At 39.3% G+C, this 20,774-nt stretch overlaps 1 protein-coding gene across 1 annotated transcript in view; it reads right to left on the minus strand.

Moving 5' to 3' along the window:
- Positions 1–20,774, minus strand: part of SPIDR (scaffold protein involved in DNA repair) — a 210,561-nt gene that overhangs the window by 16,098 nt on the left and 173,689 nt on the right. The window contains exons 11-12 of the mRNA XM_075744139.1: positions 11,291–11,449; positions 1,474–1,561 (exon numbers count right to left, since the gene is read on the minus strand). Of these exons, the coding sequence (XP_075600254.1) occupies positions 1,474–1,561; positions 11,291–11,449 (247 nt within the window). The remainder of the gene's footprint in view (positions 1–1,473; positions 1,562–11,290; positions 11,450–20,774) is intronic.

Here is a 20,774-nt window from a genome sequence, read left to right on the forward strand (position 1 = left end):
TTTAAAAGAAATCAGTTCCACAGATCTCTTCCTAACAATATTATCAGCGTGATGGCAATATTATTTGTGTACCTATGTACAAAAGTGCTTCCATAAACCTGTGCATGAAACTGTACTGTTTGTATCAAGAAAAATGTATCTCAACTTAAAACACTCCACTCAGCCAAAAACCTGCAGCAGTAGAATGCAAGTCTTGATCCTCTGTGGAATGAATTAGTATTTCAAACCCACGACAGAAGTGTAAATTACATGATTATGGAACATTTCCTCCATTTTTAGATTGCTAATAAAACAGAGAAAATGAAGAACAAATGAGAGTCGTAACAACGCTAATCAACATCTAAGAGCTTTGCTCCATCCATGGCTATTCCCATTCTGTTGTCCACAGTATTTTAAATGCACAAAACAATCCATTCCTCTCAGATTTCCAAAATGTCTAGATGAAGGGGCAAATCAAGGAGAGAACAGCCCTTTCGCTCAGTTTCAGTCTTGGTTTTATATATAACCAAGGTCTGAACTTTTTATTCTTCAACGTAAACCCCTGCACAATGCAAAGAACACCCTACATTGCAGAGAAAAGATTCTCAGACTTTAGAAATAACTAGTAATATCCACCTTTCATGTCCCCTGGTTTTAAAACTTATTTCCAGCTTTTTCTTCTTTTCTACAGTTTGCATCCTGATTGACTCCCCTAGACTCTAACACAAATTTTTAATACCACAAACTTCTTCCCCAAAGAACAGCTATACAAGAACAGCAGGACAGCACAAGCTCTTGGTTACCCAGAAGCTTCTCAAATGATCTCTTATCACTAAAATGACACGTGATACAACAGAACTCCTTTTCAAATACAAAAGCTAATTAAAGGAAAATTAAAGATGCAATTTTAGATTTGCAAATGTATACTAACATACTTTAAATCCATTTTAGTACCTCCCCACCCCCTAAAATCACAGAAACATTCATTACTTTTTAATAGATTATTTTTGTGTTTATCCTTTGACTGTCTTCACATGACACAAATATTAGTCAAAATCATCCTAACTAGTAAGTGACCTGATTCCAGCTGTCAGTCTGTCCTCATATAAGTTAATCTTCAGAAAAGCGCTTTCAAATCTAAGGCTGAAAAGTGCTTCAAAGAATGAGTTAATATCCTTGTACATAGACTTCTCAGCTGGCTCCATGCTATCTAGTGTCTCCTTCCTCCTGCAAGGAGAGGAGAGGAATAATTTGTCTGCACATCCTACATTCCAGCTCTAGAGGATTAATAACGGGCTAATTGTATCATTTTGGAAAGATGCTGCTCATCCAGAGGGCTTCAGGTTAGCCTAGGAGATTGCTAGAACCAGTAAAACAAAACTCAGTAGCTAAAGAGAGGGAGAGAATCCAATTCCCAAAGTAAACATGATTACATTATCAACAAAAATAGTAGCTATGAGTGAAATAACACATTTCCATAATAACAAGACTTACCGTTTCAGAGTCTTGACTTTGTCCAGGAACTTTTACAGGCACTACTGGAGGCCACAGACTGTCTATCAGACTAAAAAGTCCTAATGCCCTTCAAAAAGACCAATAAAATCAGGTTTAAAATGTTTTCCAGTGCTATATGTTATATTAAAAAGATTCATTAAGAAATATAATTTAAACCATTGCATGATTATGAAAACAATTTAAAATCATATTTGTTTTCTGGAAGCTGGTTTTGACTTGGTCTAATTTAATGTCCATCATTTCTGCTGCAGGGTGGAGAGGGAGGGAAGGGATGTATCACATTCAGTGACAAGCAAGTCATATTTAATCCTTTGCCACAAACAGCCTGTTACATGATAAAATTCAGGGGAACTGGGATAAATGTTAGCCTGGGAAGGACACAGATAACAGTACAACTTATTTTAAAAAAATAGCTTTTAATTATTTTAACTGATTTTAAAAAAAAAGTTTTGAAAGTTTTGCTTCTAGCATTTTCACTTCTTTTCTTTAACAACTGAGTGTAACTGCTCTCAGGAAAGTCAGCAATTATCAGATACAGAGAAAGAGGCAAGATTTTCTTATCCTAAGTACGGAGGACAGTCTCCTTCCTACACAGCTGCTCATTTACTTACAATTTTTAAGTATTTTGCAAGTTTCCCACTTTTAATTTAGAAACAAACACAGAATTAGCAGCCCAGCGTATTAAGGTAAAACGCTGTGGACTCTTTAGCTTTAGCGTGCAAAGCTGCACAGTGGCTGCCTTGTCGGCTGACACTGCATCCTTGCAGCACAGGCAGGAACATCTGAGGAAGAAGCCAAGAAAACAGCTGAGGGAGGGGAAACAGCTACAGATAACCAACTTGAAGAGGCATGCTTTTTTGAGTTAAAGCTCTCAGTTATCTTGTCCCAGTCCTCTGTTGTGTGTAGTCGAAGCACAGGGATCTGGATTTTAACCCCCCATTGCCTCCAAGAACGAGCTGTCTGTTCCTCCAATTAAGAAAGCCACAATTTCTGAAACAGCGCTACAAGAAATGAAGTCCAAAACTTGCTAAAAGTAATATTCACTTCTAAAAGCAACTGTTTAGAAGAAGGAAAAGGCATACTCTGGTACACGGCTGAGGCATGTTGCAATATGCTGCTTCTCCTCAAGCGGTCACAGAAACTCTCCTTTAAAGTTCTGCTTTTAGCTCACTTCTGCTTAAACTTATTTATTTTTGTATTTCCCTAGCCCTTCTCTGGATCCTTAAGTGCTTGGACTTTGGTGTTTACAGGCATTGAACTTCTTCCCATGTTTTTTTTTTTTCGCAAAGCACCAGGTATCAGCTATGATTCGGTGTTCACAGCCATGCCTTTGGACCAGCACTGTAAGAAGTTTTATGAATGTAAATCTCAGACTGGATCTTGTGGAATAAAGCGTGTGGTTCATGATTCAGGTAACAAGCTGGCAGATTAACGAGATGATGTTGCTATCCGTAGTTGTGTTCTCCACACTAATGAACAGACCAGAAACACAAATGTGCTGCTTTTTTACAGAAATAAACTTCCTGACTTACAGGGCATCATTGCAGAGTCTGTAAAAGGAGAAGGCTGAGCGCAGAGGCTGGTGGGGGTTTTTTTTGTTTGTGTTTTGTTTTTAGCAGTGAGAACATTACAACATACGAAGCAACACTTCCTGGGTATTAAAGAGACTTTACAGCAAACTGACCACTTCTTGAATCCTGGATCAGGGTGACATTTTCTGTCCTGTATCGTGCAGAACGATATCCTCTCTACACTCACAGGAGGGCCAATGCCCAGTGGAACAAACTGGTCTTGCTAACTGGGACATGAGAAAGGAGAGTTACAAAAAGAGAGCACAGCCGTCCGTACAAGTCGGGCAGTTACACAAGTGGCCTTCCTCACACGACGTGCAGCATGAGGGCAAGGGCAGAGCACAGGTATGAACCTACCACAAACTGCACGTCAGCATACACAGAACACGTATTTATCAACTTATAGCAAATAAGCTATGTTGCTGCAGTGCAGGTATAATCACATCTCCACACAGACTGTACACTGATCCCTCATCTGTATTTTTAAGTTGGCAGAGAGGACATGAAGCTTTCCCTTACTCTTCAGCTCTCTTCCAGCTTGCTACCCCATATCAGAATATCTAAGACATACAGTACATTTTCTTCAATTACTTGTGTCCCTTTGAAGAAGGTATTCTACTGCTTGAACTAGGAGCACTTAATTATTAGTAGATGACAGTACTTGTTTACAAACAGGTGGAGGAGCAGCATTGTGTAGAGAGCGTCTCCTCAACATCTTAGCCCCAATCCTTTTCTCTGACGCCAGCCACGATTTGCAAGTTCCAAATCACATCGTGCCGGGATCCTTCTCTACCAAAGGAGATGTTCTCTCCTGGAGCTGTCATTGATGTGCCAGGGACTGTATCAGTCAGTGTCCCTGGTGAGGAGCTCCTCTTGCTCCACCCGTTTATTTGCCTCCAAGAAAGTTAACTCTCTTTACGCTTACGGACTTTGACTTACCAGAAGGGGGAATGAGGTGAGGGCAATGACAGTGGAGAAATGGGAAGACATTGTGTCCTCCTCTGTAGAAAACCATTATCCTCACAGAACGAATAAAATTCATTCTCTTTATTGGCCAAACAACACTCAAATCCCACTTCAATCTGACTTGAACAATAGGTGTATTTTATCCAATCTGTGTATCCTTCTTCAGCTATAGAGTCAGGACAAGAGATGAACAGCTGGCTCTGTGCTACAGTGAAGGGACATGGTTAGCCTCCATGTGCTCAAAGAGCCTTTCTGGCCACAGAAGACAAAATAAAAACTTTAAAATTTTGGTCTGTGAGTGTAATTACTAGTCACTATTTAAAAAAAAAACAACAAACAACTAATTTTGATGACAGACTTCTAAAAAAGGATAAGTAGAGTAAGAAGTGAGAAGAAACAGGCCCAAGGATGAAAAAAAAAGAACATGTAAAGTATTTTGAGTAACATTTTTTTTACTTCAGAGACAAGGACTCTATTGTAATATTCTATAACTTTTCTTTGAAAAAAGAAAAAAAAGTTGAATCCATACCAGGAGAAGGACAGAAATAATCTATCAGATTCGAAATGACAGACTCAACACCCTACTTTCCATGCCAGACTGAAATCTATGTTAGTAAAAATCTTTTTGTCCCATACTAAATATGCAGATGTCCACTGTTTATCACCAACACAGCAGGACCACCAGTAACTCTAATGGAGTGTTATAGTATAGACTTTCATAGAAGTATGGACTTACGACAGGCAGTTGTCTACACACAGGTACTCTTCTCTTCTGTAAACCCACATCTTCAAGTTTTGCTTATATATAATGATACCTTTATATATAGTGTGTGTGTATATACACTCACAGAGACACATGCTTGCATAATACGCAAAATAATTCTTTTTAGTATGCTTAATTATTTTTATAATCCAATATGCTCAAAAGGCATCCTTCTCAACTTAAAACTTTGCTTGCTGAACTTTGGTACATCTTTTCTGTGTATCCATAAACACGAACTGCCTGCTTTGTACCCAGACAGCAGTTGGAGAATTTTAAAGATTTCATACTGTTAAACAGGCTAAATACACGGCTGGGAAAATGCAAAATGTATGTGCAGCATGTGCAGAAATTAATCCTGACCTATTTAACAAATCGTCTTGAACTACTCCATAGAAAAATTAGGGGAAGATAGCGAGTGATACCAATAAAACAGTATTTACTTCTCCCTCCCCACAATTCTTGCCATAGATGATGACTGTGCTGCCCTGTGCAGAAGCAGCTGCTTTCATTTGCTCACCTAACCACCTTGTTCTCAGTTTCACAGCTCGGCAGGAGACAGAAGTCACCTTCTGCTTCTAACCTTCCTGCCTTGTTTAGCCCTTCACTGCAAAGTCGCAAAGTCAAATGGCGTACAGTCGTATGTGCACACATGCATATACATGTTTGCTCTATGATTTTTGATAAGAGCATACAAATAAAGAGAAAAGATGTTGTAATTATATTTAGACACCCAGTAAAGTGATAAACCGGTATCTACAGTATCAGCACATCTACTCTGATCCTGTGGAAATGTCATTCATTTCATACTACGAAAATAAAACAAAACTTCAAATTTTGATTTTTCAAAACTGTATTTCACTGACTCTGATCTGACAACTTACTTCATAACTTAGTGAGAAGATTTTGTTTATTTCTCTCACAAGCATGAAGTTTCATCTACAGTTCTGCTCCAAGAACTTTGTGTGTGACATGCCTGATTCAACTTTTCACTTTCCAGCTTATAGTTGGGGAATTTTTCAATTTTAATAATCATACCACATGTTCAGGGGAAGAGGACTACAGGGAGAAAATATCAGCAATATCAAAGAAAGTAGAAGGGAAACAATGCCCATAACTAGGAAAGTAAGAAAGACTATGTAAGGTTTGCAGTAGGGGACAGGAAGAAAGATACTACGATTCTCCTCCAACATCTTCCACAGCTTTGCTCTGGGGACTCAAGACTTGGCACTTCTCCGATTCCTCCTCTCATACTCTCCCAATTTTATTCTAAACCAAAACAGTTTTCTTTTGGCAGTATCAGTTTCAATTATTAAGAACTCAAAAATAAAGCAATTCCTAGCCCTCTGTGAAACATCTCCTTGCTCAAAACTAAAAAGAAATTCAGTAATAATCACCTAGACTGCATAAGCTTCAACTATCAAAAGACGAGCAACCCAAATAGAAGGCTGACACTGCAGGCTAGCTCTCCCTTTAATTGACCTATTAAGATCTTGCAGTGCACAAGCTATGCAACACTGTTTTTTCTCAGACTTGAGTAATAAAAGTAACAAAATCATAAAGTAAAAATCTGAGCTTACTAAACCCGCGTGTCAGTCAAAACACAAACAGGGAGAAACAGTTGCTGGCTTTTTTTCCCTAAGTTTTGTTTAGAGATATGAAATTATTTTGTTGAATAATTTATTTACATATTTTAATAACTCAATTTTCTATAATACATTAGAAATTACACATACTACATTAAAACACTGAAATGATAATATAAAAGTACTTCTGATTCAATATGGATATGCCTATGTTATTCTCCAATGCTTTTTACTAAATTGATTCATGGCAGAAGCACTGAAGATACAAGCAGCACGTGCTTGTTAAAGAGCAAAAAACTCAGGGAAAAAAAGTTAATTTCTGATACATAGGCAGTCATCAAAAATCATAAAAAATAATGCAAATATTCAAAACTTCAATGCAATTACTGAAATGATGCTTTAAATGGAACTCAACTCTTAACCGCAGCAATTACCGAAGTGTTTCAGGACCTCAAAGCCTCAGAGACGTGGGTGGCTCTTTTAGATGGCAGTCTTTTTGGAGGAGGGAAAACCAAAGGAAGGAAGTTGTGACTTCCTTGCTCTGAGGAGAGTTCTTACTATTACATTTCCTGTCAACGTCTAGCAGTTGAAACACTTTCTTGTATAGCAGTTAGCAGTGGTCCTCTCTTCTGAGTGTAAAGCAAAAAGAAGAGAAAGTATACAGTGAAGAGTAGAGAAAAAAGGAGAGAGATATAGGCCAGAGGAGTATAGGACTTGAATAAAAAGAAAAACAAAAAAAAGAAGAAGAAAAACCTCAGGCACAACAGTGACCAACGCTACAGAAAAATACAAGATTTCTCATTTCTAACATTTGAAAGTTTAAAATGACAAACAACAGAAGCCAACTCTATTTGACAATGCAGAAATTTCTCAGAGAAATGTAACACTGGTTGATGAACTCAATATTCAGACTCTATTTACTTTAGAGGAAAACGCAAACGATAGCACAACCTGCCATGAATTAAAGGTTGGGTCAAGCACCAAAGCCTATGAGTTGATGTATCCTTCAAAGTGTTTTACCCTATCCAACATAAGTGTGGATTTTAGCACCATCCATGCAACAGTTGCATCTTCTTTTGAAACTTGTTAAGCATTTTTTTCAATTTAGGGACAAAATTCATACTGACACCCTGCATTAATTATGTATTACATTAAAGCATTTCTTCCTCCCTCCTCCATTTTTAAATTGGTGTCATCTTTCTGCTCTCCTGAATAGCAACTCTTCATATTTCTACCTTATAAGAAAGCATAAAGAGAAAAAGCAGGCAGGTCTGCTATACTCAGCAGTAAAACAACTCAGTGCTTGGCCAATCAGGTGAAAAGACACAATTTGTCAAAATCCAAATTATTATCCTGTGTGGAACTCCTGTCAGGGCTAAAAACATAAAATTAGTATTTTTGTTGATAAAGACAGATATCTAGCTACAAAGTTTATCCCAGCTCATTGAAATTAATTTCTGGTAGGAAGCAGCAGACTATGACAATTTGTAGGTTATTTACTCCTGAGGCATTTTAGTGAGTGCTCAGTCCCTGCATCTAATTGCATCCATTTAGTTACTGGTTATACCGGACATACCCGAAACACGCCTGGGATCTATTAAAATAGATGGGGTTACATGTTAGTTGCATTGCATACAGATTCTTAACAAAAATTCCCGCCTCTAGCAGTACACCATCAAAATCTCACTTCCTCTTTCTCAAGGGGCAGAATTTGTAAGACTGACATATGAGGCAGTGGGAGGACAAGAGAGAGAACATACACCTTTAAGGAGCCAACACCACCAGCAGCAGATCAATGAACTTTTTTCAGTGTTCTCTCTTTAAACCACCATATCTTTCTTGTCTCCTGATACTAAGCATGCAGTTCAGGGAACAGCCGTGGGAAAGGCTAGGAGACAAGTATGAATGAGAGGGTGAAGAGAAAAGGTGTGAAGAAACAGATACTGAACCACGTATGTGCTGTTACTTGAGCTGCTACAATACTGGTTCCTACCTTATTCAACAGCCTCACGAACAGACTAGAAGAACTGCCTGAAATAAGACTCTGAACACGCCATGGCAGTTTTGCCGTGACTCAGCCATGCCCATCTGTCTTACAGGATTGCCAAAAACTGTACTGTAAAGGGAATCACCACTTCCTCTACGGGACTACAAAGGGAAGGATTTCTGGCAGGGATGATTTTGGGGAGTATGTTTTACATGGGGTATGGGACTTGTTCTGAAAACCACCTAAATCAACAAAAGACCTTCAGACCCTAGCACTTGTTAAAGCATATGGGTATTCAAAACCAATACTGTTTCTCTCCATGTAAGATTACTATAATTCTAATTTTTCACAGGGTTGATCTTGGTAAAGACAGGACACGGTTGTGCAAGTTTTTATCCCAGTTTTCTTTTGGAACAAAAGTGCTTTCTTAGTGGGAGAAGAAATGGGTTTAGTTTTTTTAGCACATCTCACAGTATAGGCCCATTCCAAAGATCAAGTCAGGTTTACAGCCAGCTTTTCGCCTGGATGTAAAATATCCTTTATTATAAGTTCTTAGTCCTTGAAATGCAACGTCAGCTTACAACAGTGATTTTAAAATTGCATTTACTGGAATGATGTTAAATAGTACTTTAAATACTTGATGATGAGGACAGATGATGGCCTAGAAAATTTTTTTAACAATAACAGCGGTCCATGGATGCAAAAAGCTTGAGAACCTCTTGTATCTGTTAAATGAAAACCTCCTCTGTCTTGCGGAGGGACTGATGAAGCACTCTGTCTCTATAAGAGAGATTACAATCCATGTGACTGTGGGACAACATGCACATATGGGATCTTACTAGGCATTCCTGGCTTTCTCCAGATCATGTGCTTCAAAGGCACAAAAAAAAAAAGTCATGGCTTTTCCCTTCTATTTCCTACACTTATTCCCTTTTATCCATTTTAAAAAGCCACTGTCAGATTCCAGGAAACAAACAGTTTAAAAGCCATCTCCTTCCAAAAAGTAATTGGCGTTCTCAAAAAAAAAAAAAAAAAAAAAAAGGCAGCAGTGTGTCTTGCAGGGCAGACCACATAGTTCTTATTCACTCATGTGCTGCAAGCCAAGGTTGGGCACTCACAGGCATATCCCATCATGTGTTCAGATATACCACTGGCTCTGGAAACCCTTTTTAGCCAGTAGCAATGAGTTCTACAGCCTAATTACGCTCTGTGTGAATAAGTACTCCCTTGTATTCATTTCAGCTATGGCTTTGCTGTGGTTTCCATCACACCTAGAATGACACAAAACGTGTCCCAACACTTAAAAGTAATAACAAGTTATAAAGCAGAACTTAGGCTAAAACAATTAAGAAAGAAAAAAATCCCTGAACAATTCCCCCACCCACCCATCTTGTACATTGAAATCACGTTTTAACCACTGCACTGTCCCCGAAGCTACACTAGCCTTTTTCTTTTAATGTTTCCTAGCAGGGTTACCACCAGCACAGCTCCAGCTGAGCCACCAGCATTTTCAGCAGTGTGTCTTCTAATCGTCGTCAGAATAGCCAGCAGTAAGTTACTGCTGCTTTGAAACAGAATTTACATTAGAAAAAGTCTGTCTCTTATTAGCTAGGCAGAGTACTGGAAACACCAGCAGCCAGTTGTAAAACTTCATTTGTATCCAGAATTCCAAAGCCATTATTTAATTTGTTTGGAAAAAATGTAACTTGAAAAAAAAGCCAACAAAATAATTAAATAAGAAGACGTGTTTGTTATTAAAGATCCATAAAAATGCAAGTAGGCTTGAAATCCAAAGGATCTGAAAATTAACACTGCAAGTACATAAAAAGAAAAGCATACTGAATAGGGCTGGCTGGAAAACAACAATTCCATTTTGCTAAACATTTCAAGGCTTTGAAATTTGTTTTTGTTCCAATATGAAACAAAAATGAGACTTTCTGAAAGTTTTCATGAAATGAGCATGAGAGAGAGAATATTCACTCCCTCTGGACCTGAAAAAATCTTCCCAACAAAATTGTCTCCAAAATAGATAATGTTTCCATGAAACATTCTGGTTTTGATGAAACAGCATTTTTCAACAGGAAAAAAAAGTGTCAGCAGAAATATCATAGCCATTGCAATAGCAAAGGCTTATCTAGATTGGATGCTTGTACAAATAAATTATGTTGAGCATTGAACCAATCAAATAATATTTATATAGGTCCCCATGTGAACACTTTATCACTTTCCTTAGAAAGATACTCTGTAAGATACTTGATCTATTTAAATGTTTTTTTCTTGATTAAAGATTTTTTTTTATTATTCAAAGAATGTAAAAGGAATCACAGAATAAGCAAAATCTGAGAGGTACAATAAGTCAATTTGTTACTTATCTGGTGGGATTTTTCTATAAACCTGTGGACATTGTTATTCCAAAATAAGAACAGCTTTACAATTTGCAAGATTTTTTTTTTTTTAAGAAACTTATACTGTGCTTCCAAAACCATATAGACTTCACTGAATTAAGCTCTCGTATACTAAAGGAAAGTCCTGTGCTTGAAACTTCAACACGTACTGGGCAGCACTGTAGAAAAACATACCATAGTAAACAGTTCTGTAAGGAAAGGGATGTGAACTAATGTTTTTAAGTCTTTGAATCTACTGAGGAGGAAAAAACACTCATATTTTATGAAATATTGCATACGGTAATTCTTCTCTATTCCATTCTTTGCTAAGTGTGGATTTGTGTGTCAGCTTATTTATGCTTATTTTGGAGTGTGGTTGGCTCAAGTACTATTGGATGCCCCAAAACCAGCAATGAGGATATTTAACTGAACAAAGCCAGATTCAGTTCTTCCAAATAATATTGATCACAGAAATAAATAAAAAGGGGGATCACCTCTGCCTGCCACAGCATGCAATACATTCTCCCGCGAATTGTTCTCACCTTCCCCTTGTAGTTCTTTGTAAAATTTTCATTCTGGATAAGCAGCAGAATTTTCCTTCCCACCTCCTGCAATACTCCTCAATGTCATCTGCAGAACTCAGGGACTGCAACTGCACTTCGCTGAACATACCATAGGCATCCTGGACAAGGAGGCATAACCTGCAAAACATTCCTCTGTTACTCATTGCCTTCTGCTCATAACAAACTAGTTAGCAAATTTCTGAAAATTACATTACAAGTTTCAGGACAGGGCTTATCCTCTACAATATCTGGAGAATTCCTACCAAATAATGTATCAACAAACAAACTCAACATCATTAAAGGTTTTCTCATATATATTTTCAGGAGGTAATAGGGCCGTGAAATACAGAATGACTGAAAAATCGCATAAAGGGCTTGCACTGGGCATTCAATAAATTAATTGCTATGTGGTCTGTGTAATTATAAAGAAAGAAGGTTGAGGTTTTGCCTTAACTGAGGTGAATTCTGCAGTACAGACAGAGCAATGATGCAAACGTGTATGTGTGTGTATAAATATAAAAATTCTGCTTAGAAGTACACAAAGAAACATATTTCACAAGGAATAATCACCAACACTGAGACCGGCAAAGCAAGCATTACATTTTCTGTAACTTTTTTTTAAAAGAGTCCTAAGGATGCAAAAAAGAGTGAAATGTCAATTTTTCTTTAAACAAACGAACAAATAAACAAACCAACCCAGCAAAAAACCCACATGAAACTGCAGATTAGTATACCCAATATTGGGTATGAAGAACCCAGAGGAACTATTTTAAGGAGGTAATTAAAGAACTGCTAAACAAACAATTTGATTAAAGTAATCTATGGAAGTAGGGGCTGTAGGGCTTGGAAGTATTGCTTAACCAACTTGCTGGCATTTTGAGAAGATATTACTGTCATAGCAGATAAGGCAAAATCAGTGGATGGCATACATTTAGATAGTCAAAAATGCATTTCACAAGATTCTGCACCTGAGATGAGCAGCCACGATAACATGAGTCACGCAGGGCTGGAAGAAGGAGGCTGCTGTCTACAAGATTGATTTCATTGCCCCAGAAAGAGACAGTTAAGCATGGAAACTTTTCAAAGGGAGACAAAAACTACCTTTGAGGGTAGCACGTGCATCTTTATTTCTAAATAAAACTCAGGGGTGCACCAGGCAGCAGAATTCAGTTCATTTCAAAGGTAGGTGCCAAAACTACCTTCTCCAGAGCAGCACCATGTTCACAGCAAGCCAACTCCAACTGCTTTTGGAGCACATCATATAACATATATGCATCCTGAAAGCATTCAACAGCAGTCATTATATCTTTATGAAACACATTTTTAAATGAAATGAGCTCCTACATTTATCAGGAAGAAATCCATCCATTTTCTTTGCAGGGAAGCTTAGGCAAAAGGAAGACCATTAATCACAGTTTCCTTGTTCATTATGAACTGTCTAACTTTGGCTTACACCCTTAAAAGGGCTGTATTTGACACAGGATACAATTCCAAAACCTTTCAGACATCAGCAGCTGTGCAAGTACCAGCTGAGAGTCCTCAATTTCCAAATTCTGGCGCCGGTTTTGAGGAGCAGGGAGTGGTAGGACTGAACACAAATGAAAGCTCCCGTATTTTCCCCGTATCTCTAGATACAAGGGTCCCATACAAACAGAGTATTCGCCAGGCAAAGAAAACTTAGGCACAATTTCTCCACAGCCTGCCAAGGTTAAAAAGTCCTTTAGAGCCATGAAACACTGCTTCTATCCTGAGCAACGAGAAATAGGAGGAACCCAAACACTGTTGTGATGTGTAGGCTGGAAGGATACATACCCTCATCTCTGGGATGAGTGGGGTTCCCAGCCTAGAAAGCATGTGGTTGTCCTAACAATACAAATCTGTGTCTTCAACAGCTCTATCACTCTTTTCATTTTCTGTGTAAAACAACCAGTGAGATGCCCTCTGGATTTGTACCACAAGATCATCTCCACCTCCACAGAACAAAGACTGATGTGCTATGAACATGACAGCCTAGAAGCAGAAAAACTATGCTTGCGTGCCACTTTCCACATTAGGACCTTGCAGTCTGTTAAAAACTTTCCTGAATTTTAACTGATTTGACTGAAATGCCTCATTCTATTGTTTTGTTTGGAAAAACAGAGCTAATATGCTCTGGACATTTCTGAAAATCAGATTGAGGGGAGCAGTAAAAACAAAGCAAACAGTTTTGCCTATGTTAACAAAACATTCAGTGACTTAATTGTGGAAAATTAGGACTCCGTATCTTGGAGCAAGCAAGGGCCAACTGAGCTAGCGTCTCAGATCTGATCAGTTCAGCAGTCTCTTAACTGATCACTGGAATTTCTCATATCTTTAGTGAGACATAACTGAACACAAGTAAGTCTCAGACTAGCTGGCACCGGGCTCATATTAAGTCCTCTGGGACACGTTAATTGCCCAAATAAAATTAGCTTGGTCGGTGCCGAAGGCATCAGTCACTAAAGTGCATTTTCCCAGCCCTTTTAAGCCAAGTAAAGAGATGGCTGCTGTCAGACGTGGGACTCTAAACTCCCCGCATCCCTGGCCGCGTATTTCAATGGTGATGGCAGCATAAATGGCTAGGATAGAAAACTGATCTGACCAAAAAAATACTGTAGCCAAATCATCATCATCGTCATCTTCATCAGACCAGCTCCTTGAAAATTAACTCTGTAGAAGTAAACTTCTATTTGCATGGAGTACTACTTCTAGACAAGGATGTACTTTCCAGGCAGGAGTAGGAGGCTCCAGCTGCTGTATGTAGCACAACATCCCAGGTCATACGATGGGAGAATGGCCATCTTATGACCAAGCTCAATATACAGAAGTAAAGGAAGAACTGTGTAACTTGAAGCTTATAATGCTCCCATTCGCACTAGTAACGTGTTGATGATTATTTGCATCATGAAGAAACATAGAGCAGCAGAACCTATTGCATCAGACTCCATTAGGACCGTGCACGTGAGCAGACATCCACTATACTACACTTGTTCTACCAGTATCCAAAAGGTAGTCACGATTTCTCCGCAACATGCACTTAAAATGAAATGTATATATTCACTCACTTGGAAGACAGAATTTCACAAATATCCTTCAGATGCCCAATTTCAGACTAAAAGATGAGGAATATCCCAAAATAACACTATGAAGAGAACTTCACAAACACCCTGCTTCAGCACACTTTTAAAACAATACGAAGGTATGATGACAAAAACTCGAAATATTCTCAACAAAATTTGATCTGTCTCACACTAATTTAGTCGGTAACGCTATAGGTACTTAATGATGAGTGATAACTGATTTTTTTACTTAATGACAATCACAAAATCAGCTGAATCCCCCAACAGACTCAGCAATGCATTTGGAGAACTATTCTCATGTTCTTTGAAACCAGTTCTGTTCTTACAGATTTTGCAGACGCTGTTAGCATCACTAACAGTAGTTCAGCTGCTTTCAGAGGCTGTTGATTCCTCACCAGCATTGGGGTTTTTTCCCTTGATTTCACTTTATTCCCAGAAAAGTGCATTTGTATTATTTTCCCATGTTACGCTGTTCCTCTCATATTGCAGCAAATGTTCTTGCAAATTAAGTTTTAGCAGCAAGTCTAACTGTGATTAAAGCAACAGCTTGTCCCATGATTCTTCACCCCTTTGAAGCTCACTACCAGGATGAAAACCCACATCTAAATTATAAGGCAAGCTGCAAATTCAAAATTAGTATCTGCCCCCAGGAATTCAGCATTTATGTTTTCATAGAATTGCAGAATGGTTTGAGTTGGAAGGGATCTTAAAGATCATCTAGTTCCACCCCCCCCTACCATGGGCATATCTATCACAAATACTTCTTTTTTCCATAAAATGTGGTGTTTTTACTGAATCAGTTAATCAGCTTAAAAATACCTTTACCAATGCCTCGTCAGTATGCATAGTAATGAACTGTTGAAAAATAAGAAGGGCAACATCTCAACTTTTATCAGCAGTGCTCATGTAGGGATGAAATAAGGGCCATCTTTATTTTTGGGACAACAGTATGCAACCCTGCATAAGACCTGAATTTAAAATATGGTTTTGGAAACTGAAATTTCTCATGCAAAGGAGCAGAGAACTCACTGCAGGAGTGAGGGGTGGCAGGAAAGCCGGTAGAGGAGTGAATGTGGGAGATGCAGACTAAGGAAAAGGTGAAGTATGACTCATTGGTAATAACAAAGGGGGCGAAGATAGGGAATGATAAGAAGTGAGGCAGAGATTAGCCTATTTTTTTTTTCTTCTTTTTTTTTTTTATTTTAAAAGTAATGACACAGTAGGTCTCATGCAAAAGCTTGGGAAGATTTTGTTAATTTGCTAATAGCCAGGAGCAAGGATGGGGGCCGGGGGAAGATGAGACTGATTACTCTGCATTATTTCTGTGACTGTGCTGATCTTTAGGACAAAATGTCTCCCAGTAGAAATCTGGAGAGGATTACAGGATTACTCTGCCATGCCCTTCTCCTAATTAGTCACTCCTCATGGGTAAAGGATAAAGCCTTCTTTTACTATTACTTTTTTTATGCATGAAAAATTGTATCTCCCCATACTGCTGCCTTGTATCGGGCAGCTGACTTTCTGGAGGGGTAAAGATGACAACAACCTTCTTTGGCTTTGGCCACCTCCGGCCTCCTCAGCAGCTAGTGGAAAAGAGTAAGAGAAAGAAGACCTGCTTGCGGAGGAGATGAGAGCGCATGGAGGCCAGAACTGACTGATGACACAGGGATTGCCTTTACCGAGTCTTGTAAAAACAAGCAGCAGAAATTTGTCATGAACAGATCTTAACTAACAAGTAATTGTTTTACCCTTGGGTAGAAGGACAACCATGTGGCCCACATCAGCTCTTCTCCATACATAGCTAAGCTGTGCAGTACGTGAGGAGCGAGACAGCCAGGCAAATGCCACCACCTTTGCAGCGCTCAGCAGGGACTTCATTAGTAACTCTTTCCTTGGAAGGGAGGGAAAGGGGGGAAATGCCTGGAAACTAATTGAATTGTATTAGCTCTGATATTTGCTCCTTCTTTATCTTAACCATCCAAGAGACAGCTGCTGCTGCTCTGTTTGTCAGAAGGACTTCTTATCTCTTTGAGGTGCGGTCCTAGCAAAGGCATAAAGCACATGTACATAAACACACATAAACAAAACCCCCCTCTCCCTTAATCACCAGAGGCACAACACTACCTACACAACCCCAATTCAGCAACTTGTCTGGTCAAGTCTCAAGGTGGAGCTGATTAACTCCTGCTAATATGGCTCAGATTCAAATTGTAACCTGCAGGACACCACCCTGCCGGGATTTAATTTATCCTTACCTTCCGCACTCCTTGCATTCACCATACCCATATTATCTCTGAAAAGTCAAAACTCAGAGCACAGGTCTAAACACACAGGGACAACCATTCATCTCCTCCACCCCCTTGTAACACTAGCACGATTTTCCTATTATAAGCGCCGTATTCACCAGATCACAAACTGCTTCACGTTCCCTTTTGAAAAAGTACATACCCGCTGTAGCCTTCTGTAGGGAGACGCGAGATTCAGAGTTTTCTGCTTAAAACCCATGCCATTTGCTGCCGCTAAATGGTGAGTGCAGTTCTACAGAGCATAACTAAGAGTAGAACGAAACAAAAATTAATGATGATGACAACTAGACCCCTCTATGCATAGGTTGCAGAGGTACACAGGTACAGAGGAAAACACAACCACCGCTGCTTCCAGTTTATAAGGGGAATGTCAAGCTCAAAGAAGAATCTTGGTCATAACTCCCTCCAAGTACAGACATTTCTAGCACCTAGGCTGGTGCTCTGGTTTGAAGCACTGAGGCAACCAAAACAGCAATCATTTGCTTTGAAAACTGGAGGTTTAAAATTACTGAAAAGTGGAGTTTGTGACCGTGTACGGTTTTATTTGGTAATTGTGGAAGGATGCAGAAGGAAAGAAAAGAGAAGGCAGCTCAGGAGTGCTGGAGCTGGCAGAGCAGGAACAGCACACGCAGTTAGCACCAGACACTCCAGTTCCCTCCAGCGAGAGACACGCCGTCCTTGCAGAAGTACTAGTGGAAGCTGCACATGTGACAGAAGTATCACCAGGGCAATGACCAAGCCTTATCTCAGCATCTCAAATAGAAAATATGTAGCAGAGGCCTTCCCAGTCTCAGAAAAGGAATCTTTTCTTCACAGGCACTTCTGCACATGCGTGTAACAGAGTATTTATATAATACACTTTGCAAATAACTTACTGCAGTAACTATGCCAAGCCCATCATTTTGGATTTTCCTTGGTTTTCCTATCATTTTTATGCATATGTTAAAAAGGCAAAAGACTGAGAGAGGTTATAAAATAATTGCTGCTTATTTTTATTCACTTCCTTGAGTAGCCACTTAGTTCAATACAGACTGGAAAATGAAACGAAACTTGACAAGGTCTTTCATGAATCTCTGCCTGCTGATTGCGTTTTCCATTTCTTCATTCAGGTTAATCCTTCCACCTACTATTTTCTGTCTCTGACCTGAAGAAGCAGCACTTCTGTGGGAAGCGGCTTTTGTGTGTAGGAAGAGACCCGCACGAGCCAAACGTTTCAGCAGGGCTACCTTTTTAAGGCAGAACATGCACGGAGACAGTGGAGCTCCACGGCACTGTAAATGTTCCCACTCAAAACGTGGACCACCACCTGCCTGGTGGGAACTACGTACAACATCTCAGGAACGGGTGCAGCACAAAAACCAGACAGCTTTTCATACTTGCCATAACAACCACGGCTTCACATCTGACAATTTTTTCAGCATAAACCATTTATTCTATGAAGTTTTCATGCAGCATCAAATGAACTTTTGAAACTCCCCATCTGACAGTGTCTCTGTGTGCACTTTCAAATTACACTGCTGATGTGTGTGCTTTATTTGTACACAGAACTTTACTCAAAAGTAAACAAAACATTTAAAACCATAAAAAGAGATTCCTGACATCCACTCAGACTCAATAGGGAGCCTAAGTTATAATTTCAAAGAGTTACAGAGTTGCATTTGAGAAAAATTTTCAGTATTGTCCCTTATCTCAGATTCATAAATGAATAGTGAAGTTGTTCTATATTAATAGTTTAAATCCAAAATAATTATGCCATGTAAGCAAAAATTTATAGCGATGGCTGGTTTGAAAGACACAGAAAGTTAAGGAAAAACAACTTCCTAAGTACTGCCTAAAAGTGGAGCCACAACAGACCGGCGAGGCCTTCCTCCCTCCAGATCCCCCCCGCGTCTCCCCCGTACCACACTACACTGCACGTAATTTATGCTCCTTCTGCTAAGATCCATTCCATACAGCTTGTTACGTACGTAAAACCAATTTTGGTTGGTAATAAAAAAGCAAGCACATCAGATCATCCCAGCTTGTTTTGGACTCACTGTGCCGTTAATTGTAGTTGGTAAAAAAAATAACGATGCACGCACTCCTCAGGTTCCTCAGTGTGCCGTAACTCCGGCACGGAATCCCATTACAATCCCTTGGTTATTTCAGTATCAATTCAGATGAAATATTATTTTCCTTTATGTCATGATTTACTAATCAAGAGTAAAAATGTACATTTAAGAAACTTACAGGCTCAGCTGAAAACTGCAAGTCTCTCTTATGGATGATGTCCAACAGAAAAATCATGTTCCAAATATAACGTGTAATTACCACCCAGCCATTTAAAGCACTTATCTATGAATCTGAGGAGGGGTTCTTTGTTTATTTTTTTTAATCTTAAGACTTTGTAATTATTGTTTTGGCATCCAAGAATTCCAACAGTCATTGAGGTGCTGCCAAAAGATCTTCTCTTGCAAGGTGCTCAGCACCCTCCTTTCCAAGGAAATCAGCATTCAGTTGCTGGTTCTGCCAACATTTCACATCATCTTTGCCACACTATGTTTCCTCCACGCCTCAGTTCCTTATACGTAAAAATCAGAATAAAAGTCCTGTCTTCAAAGGGTGATCTGAAAGCAGTAGCTGAATAATACGGTGGTATGTAGGAGGGCAGGTCCACAAAGCCTGCACGAGATCCCATTTAAGTTGAGGGAGGAAGCTATATATATGTATGTATATATATAGAGAGAGAGAACTATGGAGCTACTTCTTTGCAGTATCAACCCATATTACAGGACTTAGAGAACTCTCTACTCCCCCTGCAAAACCCACCGCGAGGGCTTTACAGAATTACAGCATCTAGAATGAAGCAAGAACACTGGAGCAGCAATACTGGGGTCCCTTATCTTTCAAGACCTATTATTTGTGGATTCACCAGATTTAATTCTGGACCATACAGACCATCAATGGGATCCTAGAAGTTTTTATTTAAAAGAAAACAAACAAACAAACAAACAACAAACAACATGAAGTGAATATTAAAAAAAAAGGACTGCCCATTTCAGCAGGCACAGAACATCTGAAAATATATTCTTGGTAGGATAGCATAGCACATGTGCTTCCCCAGTGTATGTGAAAGGTAAATGAAATATAGTAACACCGTGGGATTTCTTACAGACCTGCGTCTGTATTGAATAAGACATTCTACTGTTTCAATGCCACATCACCTCACCAAACTAGCAGAATAATATAATATCCACCAAAATAAAGGCAGAACAAAGAGCAAAGAAAAAAAGCAGAAGTGAAATCTTGTTGGGGCTCCTTCCCCAGCAGAAAGGCAATTTTCCGCTCTTCCTCACAGGGTCCGCTGTTTCTGTTTTTCACTCACGCTGTTTTTCCTTACTCTGCTTTAGCGGCTGCCTCTCCTAGGTGTGTTTCTAAATGAGGGAGAGGGAGTGTGTTTGTGTGCGCGCGTGGCGTGTTTACAAGAGTTATGGTAGCAGTTCTCAGCAGTCCACCGAGAGTTCTAGGAAACGGCCCCTGTTATTTTATTCTGGGTCAATGTCAGCTCATGTCAGGCAGTAAAGATCACACAGGACAGCTCGCTCCATCTCGCAGTGCTGGCCGGAGGCCTCAATGGGAGAGGGAAAGGGAGCGAGCTGCGAGTGGGCGGAGAGCCTTTGCAGCACTCTACCAACCACCGCACGAGGAATTATGATAAACACCACTCTGGAAACCAGATACAACAGTACATTGTGTTCTTCTTCGGAAAAACAACCAGACTTCGGCTCACTTAAAGTAAACAGTTAATCCTGTTTATCTCCCCCCCCCCCCCTTTCTTGATGAGTTGTTAACAGAACAATCTCTTCTGCAAAGCAAGTAAGAGATCTGCCCCTTAAACTCGTACTGATTTTCTCTTCCTTCAAGAAAAAAAATAACAAATCAATTCAGTATGTAAACTTTCTACTATCGGCAATCAGTGTGGAATAACAATCTTTCTTGGCTTAAACTGACTTAACAAAGCGATGCCAAAACTGAATGAAACCTTTCCCTCACTTACATATTTTATTTTGGAAAACTGAA

This window comes from Balearica regulorum, chromosome 2 (assembly GCF_011004875.1).
Source record: "Balearica regulorum gibbericeps isolate bBalReg1 chromosome 2, bBalReg1.pri, whole genome shotgun sequence".
In the NCBI taxonomy this organism is placed as follows: Eukaryota; Metazoa; Chordata; class Aves; order Gruiformes; family Gruidae; genus Balearica; species Balearica regulorum.